The 7813-nt window shown below is 45.7% G+C and overlaps 1 protein-coding gene across 6 annotated transcripts in view; it reads right to left on the reverse strand.

The window, feature by feature from the left end:
• ARID4A (AT-rich interaction domain 4A) overlaps positions 1 to 5090 on the reverse strand; it is a 51270-nt gene extending 46180 nt beyond the window's left edge. For 2 of the 6 annotated variants that reach the window (XM_062577458.1, XM_062577453.1), the window contains exons 1-4: positions 4896 to 5090; positions 3902 to 4067; positions 2364 to 2474; positions 191 to 256 (exon numbers count right to left, since the gene is read on the reverse strand). In XM_062577458.1, the coding sequence (XP_062433442.1) occupies positions 191 to 256; positions 2364 to 2474; positions 3902 to 3958 (234 nt within the window). In that variant the 5' untranslated portion in view covers positions 3959 to 4067; positions 4896 to 5090. Of the gene's footprint in view, positions 1 to 190; positions 257 to 2363; positions 2475 to 3901; positions 4068 to 4109; positions 4449 to 4535; positions 4562 to 4895 lie in introns of those variants that run through there. The other 4 variants (XM_062577454.1, XM_062577457.1, XM_062577459.1 and 1 more) reach the window with 4 other exon arrangements.
• Positions 5091 to 7813: the final 2723 nt, after the last annotated feature.

Here is a 7813-nt window from a genome sequence, read left to right on the forward strand (position 1 = left end):
CACATGGAAAAGTGGAAAGAGCCTATAGAAATCACAGAAGTTCAGACTGATTCTGAGTAATCTTATCTAAAGCAACAGGTCACCTGTTGATTTAAATTCTGTACAAGATGTACCCATATAAACAGTGCTCAAAAATCAGAATACTACAATTTATTGGACTAAGGGAAAAAAAGACATGCAATATACATACTCTTAGAGGTCCTTTCACTTGGTCATCTTGCACCAACTGAGCTGAGTTATCCCCCTTCAGGACGACCTGGAAAGATATTCATTAACACAATTATACATATCTTATTTTTAACAGCATACGAAAAGTATATGAAACAACCTTCATGTCAACGATGTGGAAAATGAAACCTTCATCAATCAGGCATCAGCCAACACAAAGAAAAGAACACACATTTTTGTGTCAAAATTGAACCTCAGAATTTCATCAATCTAGGACGTGTCTGGAATCAGGTTGCCAGACTAGAAGCCTAAAAAGGCTTTTTATCTCTATCTATACTAATTTCAATACTTTATTAACAACACATTGTTTGAAGTTCTTTGTTCAGTACAGAACTGCAAAATATAAAGTTCTATATATTAAATGTGCATCGAAATCACTGAACTGGCTACAAAACCACCCTATCTACTACCTTGAACAAAAAGTTCTTCCTATGGTAAAAATGTGAATCACTTAAAAGTACAGTGAAATAAAAATCAGTTCCAGAAGTTCCTGAATCATTCTTTCCATCTAGAATGAGGTCCAGTTTTCAAACTCCCCCAAAATCTCTCCAAATGCAGAATACACTGTAACTATATTTTTAAAAACAGTATTAATGGCATGATAAAACAGACACACACAGTAAATTATTATTTATATTAGTATGACTTCATAATAATAATAATAATACAGTTCATGCAATCATTATTTAAATTTTATATCAGCATTGAGGTGAATACAGGTAACTAGTACTCAGGAAAAAAAGACTACTGAATTCACTAGACTTGGCACGCACGCCAGGGTGTGCCCACATACTCTTAATTACAAGATCGGGCTTAGGCTGTTAACACTTCAATTGTTGTAATACAATCGAGATACAGAGACAGAAATTTCTACCAAATCACTGTAGCCTAATATACTTCCAAATCTTATCACGGAGTAATAAATGACATGATTTTAAGAGAAGAAGCAAATCACATCTACGAACAGTCTAAATACCATGTCAGACCACTGTAGATACAAAATCAACAATGTTGGACTAGGAAGAGCAGCACACTACTTCCCATGAAGCATGTTGTTAACACAGACTTCAAAGAACATCACAAATTTCTAAAAGTACTCATTAAGAACATGGGAAAAGACTGAAAGATTTGCATTACTTTTGCTTTTTTTTTCTTTAGATCATGAGAAGCATTCTGATAAAATGATAAAACCTACATAGATAACTGAAGAGGCTGATAGCTTTCCTACTTGATCTAAGCATTAAAGCACATGAAAACTTAGAAGCTTTCATCTCTTTATTTGCCGAGGTTTTTTGGGTCACTAATGCCTTATTTACATATCCTGGACAGTAGACTAGAAAGTAGGAAGTGGAAAGATTTTGTGAATGAAGTACAAGAACAATTTGTGTATTTACTTTACATCTTAGCTTCTATTTAACCAGGTTTTATACTTTGGTTTCCTATATTAACAATAATAATACAATATTAAAGTAATGCTTTCTTTGGCGGGCATGGGGGGGCGGGGAGGTTGGAATCAAACCTGTAAGTGTAAGAATTAATACTGAGTGCCAGTACTATGCCTGCACAGGAAATCAGTTACAACAAAGGAACGAACTTTAGAAGCTAGACTACCTGTAAACAAGATGCTCAAATCTAAAAAATATCTTCCTGGACAATTCTAAAAATTGGATTAAGAAACTAATTACAGCCATTCTTTTTGTTCTTATGTTGAATCATTTTTTGCATCAACTTCCAAGATATAGAACTGAGAATGCTAGCTAGAATGAAATGGAATTTTTGCTTCTGAAGCATTTGCTCTTGCTCCTTATTACTCATGTAAAGCCATAATCCTTTGTTTGTGACATCAAAACTGACTGCTGCGAGACTGACGCACTCACAAATAGAAGGAAACTGTGATCAGGAAATAAATAGCAAGATAGGTAACTTTTAAACCCACTTTTATTGCAGCACCCTTGTAAGGATAAATAAAAATGTACTAAAACATGAACTAAACATGAACTAAAATATGCCAATATTCTTTAAAATTCAGAGTAAAAGTGATGACTGCTTTCTAATCTTTAAAATTACAATATTCTCTAATGATCTTTATAATCCAATGCTTTAATGAAGCCAGCAACAATGACAGTACACACTACCTTGACTTTCACAAGTCTTTTCACTGTCTTAATCTTTGCCTCACAAAAGGCACCACGGTACTTGGCACTGACATCAGTTCCCACTGTCAGGTAGGCAGGTTCATCTGCTGCCTATTAAGAAACAACAGACATGAACAAAGTTTAGTCCCGCTTATTTACTTTTATAGAACATGTTTGAAGAAATTATTGTCTTCAGTACCTACAATGTCATATTTTACACAAAAACTTTTATTGCTATTAATCCTTAAGCTACAAAAAATGTCTGTAGAACTCAAAACTGCAATCATACTGCTCTCAAAAAAAGAAACAATCAAACAAATATTGGAGAGTGATATATATTTAGACTGGGTTAACTGAATTCTGACAATGATCCATCATTCTTCTCCAGCAGAGTCAACGAACCAGGAGAGGGACCATGATCTTCTCAGATATTAGATATTTTTACCTAAGATATTCTGAACAAACATTTCCAAATAACCTATGAAACTTTTTTCTTCTACAGAATTATTGCAAAATGGGGCACAGAACAATTAATTGTCAAATATTAAAAAAAGAAGAGTAGTAACTTCTATACACTTTAGATAGGAAATAAACACTAAAAAGCATTATTTTATACCACACAGAAATCTTTATTTATAAAATTATTTTTTTCTAAGAAATTTAAAAAGAATAGGCTAGCTAAACAGCTGCTTTCGTACTAACACCATAAATAAGTTGCAAGAAGTTTTGTTTCACCTGTGATGTTGACCCCCAATTTTGTCAGCCTGATTATTCTCCTGGATATATCTTTGGGGATATTGAACTGATATTTGAGAACAATCCTTAAGGTAAGAATGTATAGGAATGACTGTTAATTCAAGTCATCCTTATACAATGTACAAAAGGAAAATATTTCAACTCTTTAAAAAGCAGCATAAAATATAGATGCAGTTTTATCAGTTATCTGCAATCCAATCACAGAGATCATTGAAAACATTTAAGATTGCTATAATCCTAATACCTACAGTTAAATCTATAGCATTTTATATAGAGAGATTTTTTTCTGCTGACTAGGAGACCTCTAGAGAAATCTGTTACAACCTTTCACAAGGCAGCTAACTCCTTTTTTGTTTTTCTCCAGAAATGTCTTTATACAGGCTTAATTGCTTAAATATTCTAGGAGAGTGAAAAAAAAAAAAGATAGCATTTCTAATTATAGTTTCCTTTATCTGGACTTTAATAATATTTCACTTTATCTGTACTTGTAAGAATTGATAAACAAGGATAAAGCTACCATGCTGAAAAAGCCCATCAATACTGGAAATCAGCACAGAATATTAAATAATAATAATAAAAAAAGCACAGTTGTGTCTTCTTTTCTGAAGGCAAAAAAAACTTTTCCCTCTTTCGTGAATTATCCTGCGTTGTTAAGCCTCTGCACGGAAAGAACGGCAACAGCTAAGGCGGGACAAAAGCTGCGGTTTTGCAAACTTGCAATAGCAGCTGTTGATACAGGAAGCATTTAAATACACTAGCCCAAAGGACAACAACTCGGAGACCTTGTAAACGTGCAGACTGCTGCTGCAGGACGGTAAGCGCGTAGCTCGCCCGCACATCAGTCGGGGCGCGGAAACGGGATTTTCAGCCTGCGCTCCAGCCCCGGCCGGCGTTATCCTGCCGCTGCTCAGTGAAGACGCGCGATTAAAAACGCAATTGCTCCGGCGGCTGGCGAAGGGGGAAAAAAAAAGAGACCGGGAGTTAGCCTACCTTCATCTTTAAAGGTTATTTGAGGGATTCCAGCTCAAAGTCCTTCTCTTCGGCACAAGCGCGGGGGGGAAACACTGGAAAACAAGAGGAGGGCGCGGGTGAAGGCGCACCCGCGGGACCGGGAAGGGGAGCGCGGCCGCCGCCCGCCGCTTCCCGCTTCCCGCCCGGCGGCTCCTCGGCGTCTCACGTCGCCATTGCTCCCGCTGCCCGCGCGCCGTGTCAGGGCGGCGAGGCCGCGCACACGCACTCACTCACGCGCAACTCGGGAGCGAAACCCGCGGCCCGACAAGGGCGACTCCCCGCCGAGGGGCGGCGGGGCCCGCCGCCGCCTCCCGCCCGCCCTCCACCGGCCCTCGCAACTTTCTGAGGGAGGCGCCGCGGCCCCTCCTCCCCCGCCCCCGGCCGACTTCTCGCGCCCGCCCGCACCGCCGCCGCCGCCGGCCCGGGCAGCCCGCCGCGGCCCCCCGCCCGGGGGTTGGGGGCGGGCGGGCCGGCGCCGCGCGGCGGAGGGCGCGGAGGGGGGGGGGGGGCGCGGGCGGGCCCGTCCCCGTCCCCGCCGAGTGTCGGGGCAGCGGCGGGGGCGGAGGGAGGAGGGTAAGGGAGTCCCCGCCGCAAGGGGGGCGGCGGGCGGGCTGTCCCCGCTCCCCCCCCTCCCCGGGCTGGAAGGGCGCGATGGGGCCGCGGTGGGCGGGGGGGGGGGGGGGCCGGAGGGGACGCCCCCCCCCGCTCTCCCCCGGGACGGCGGCGGAGTTGCGGCTGCTGAGCCGCCCCTCGGCTCCCTCCTACCTTTAAACTCGGAGCGAAGTGGGGCAGCGCCCGGCCCCGCTGCGCGCCCAGCGCCGCGGCCCCCTCCGCGACGACGACAGCCCCGACAGCGGCGGCGGCGGCTCGGCTCGGCTGGGCTCCGCTCCACCCCCTCCAGCCCGGGCTCGCACCGAATCACCAGCGATGAGCCAAATAACAAGCTGTTGAGCAGAATCTGTCCTGCTCGAACTCCCATTGGCCCCTCGTGACGCCCCGGGGGCTCTGCCCCACCCGGATTGGGCGCCGCGGACAGCACCCCAATTGGTCACAGGGCGGCCGAACGAGGGCATTGGCCAGCCGTCGACGCAGGTAGCGCTACCGGGACTTTTGATTGGCGCTCCTCCAGAGCGCCCTTCGATTGGCCACAGTTGAAGTGAAGTCAGCCTTCCCCCGTGTTGATTGGTGCGAGCTGGATCCGGCTGTAGCTCTGGGCGCGGCGATTGGCTACGGCCGGGGTCAGGAAGAACAACGGCGCGATGCGATTGGTGCGCGTCGTCTCTTAGAAACGCAGCGGGGGAGGGGCCGGGAAGCTAGGAGCGGGGCGGGGGGAGGGGGCAGGCGGGAGGCGGGGCAATGTCCTGCAGCGGTCGCGGCCGGGGTGTCGCAGGGAGCATGCGCCGCGGCCAGCCTCCCGGCGCCATTTTGTGTGAGGCTCTTTCCCATTTTAGGCCGCGGGAGGAAGGGAGCGGGAGTGGCCTGAGCCCCTCCGGCAGCGGGGGGGTGACGGCGGCGGCAGGACGCCGCTTGCTGTGCTCTGAGGAGGCCGTGCCTTCCGCTCTCCTCCTAGCACCACCCTTGCGCTCGGCGGGGCTGGCTGCCGCCGCGATGGCGCAGCGGCGGGCGGGGAGCGGCGCCCGGAAGTGAAGCGGCGGCGCAACCGCCTCCCGCGACCGTTGGCGCCGCTGGGAGGAGGCGGCCGGCCTGAGCGGCCCGGGCTCCCCTGCTTTGCCCCCCCCCCGTCGCTCTCTCTGTGGAGCCCGCTGGCCCCCGTCGCTGCTGAGCGCCCTAGCAGAGACACCGCCGGGGCTGCAGGTAGGGGCCGCAAGCGCTGCCCGTGCCGCTTTCCCGGCGCGGCTGGTGCGGGCAGGGCACGGGGTGGCTGCACTTCCCTTCCCGGAGGAGCGCGTTGCTCCATCGCTGTTAATCATCCCTTCCTGCCCGTGACGCGCTCGGCGTGAAGCTTGGGGAGGGGGAAGCGACCGGCTCTTGCTGTTCGGTCGCTTCTGCACACGGCAGTGGTGCCTGTGATCGTTTCCTGGCCTCGCGCCAGGCGGCTGAGGTCATCTCTTCGCAGGAAGATGCAGCAAAGACACGGGAAGACTAGTGGTGACTGGGGCCTGAGGTTTTTTTTTGATGCCAAAAAAACGAAACCAAGCGAAACAAAATAAAACCCCGCCACGGTAGTCCTGCCCAGTCCTGCAGTGTCTGATGGAAGCTCTCCAAAGGTACAGTCCTGCAAGGCAGAACATATATTCCAGTTCTAATAACTTCTTTATTTTAACTTCCTATATAAAATTTTATCTGTGGTTGAATGTAATGGAGGGACAGTGTTTTCGACTGAGTAACAAGCATTTGTGTGACAGTGCTCATTCCCAGCATCATGACATGCCTTTGGTCTACCTAAAACAGCAGTGATGGGACCTGCTAATAGAGTTTAGAAGGCCCCGTGCCAATATTGACAGAAGTGAACCGTTAGTTTAGGGGCAGTTTCCATTTCAGTTGTGATTTCAGCATTTTTATTTATTTATTGTAATTAAATCTGATACTTCAGAAAGAAGCAGGAATGGGGACAATAGGAAACTTGTGGAGCAGTGGTGTCTAGTATGGATAAGCTTTAGAGATGTAGGAAGGGTTAATGCACATAAGGAATATTTAGATTGGACTAATACATATTTAGAGTGGATTATTATATATATTTTTAATATGTGGGAAGGGTAACTTTAATTTTCTGGTGTTTGGAGCTAAGCTGTAAATATAAAGATGTTTAAAGCTGTATATAAAAATGTATAAAGGCTTGAGGGATATATTTTTTTTTTTAATGTTGATGGATGAAATGAACTTCTATAATCTAGTATGACATGGATAAACTGAAGAGCATGTTATTGTCTAGAACAGAATGAGTTAAATCATACTGTTAAGAGGACTTTTGAAGTTTGGGGTTTTTATTTAATGTGAACTGTGGATGTCTGTAAACCTTGGAATATATTGGATAAGTTATAATTTAAATTGTGAGTATTTTGAGGCTCTGTTTGGATCTCTGTACTGAGTATAGTACCACACAATAAATAACAGTTCATGGTGAAACTAATCAGTCTTTTTTTCTGATTTCTAGCAGAGAAATCCTAGCCACCTGTGTGTATCTGTTCCAGCTGGTACATTAGCTATCCAACTATTATGAGCAGAAGGACTTTTTTTTTTCCTATGTAAGCTAGTCAACAGGAGGGTGACTTGTTCTTTTATGGTATTTAAAGCACCTAAGAATGCCGAGCTAGGCAGCTCACCAAATAGTCCAAACATTCTGACACAACTTAGGGATGATGTCTAGTGTAATGGAATGAAATAATGCAGTAATGAAATGAAAAAGCTGCTTTTGGCAAGCCAGAGGAAAGCTTTGATTTAAAATAACTTCTAACTGGAATATGAATTTCAGGGCTCAAAGCTACATTATGATATTGAAATCCTGCATCTTAAATGTATGTTAGTGTTAATTGCCAGCTGTGAGATTTCAAGAAAACCTGGATACTTCCTCTCCTGCTATATCCCCTATCCTACCCCACCCCAAAGATCTCTTACAGGGAAAATTCGAAATGAGTGGTGGAAGAAAACAAACAGTAGATTTTTCTGTCACAAACCAATCTATCATGTGGATGTAATGTTTTAGGAAAAGTTACAGAATGAGA

The sequence above is a fragment of the Rhea pennata genome, chromosome 5 (assembly GCF_028389875.1).
Source record: "Rhea pennata isolate bPtePen1 chromosome 5, bPtePen1.pri, whole genome shotgun sequence".
Lineage (NCBI taxonomy): Eukaryota > Metazoa > Chordata > Aves > Rheiformes > Rheidae > Rhea > Rhea pennata.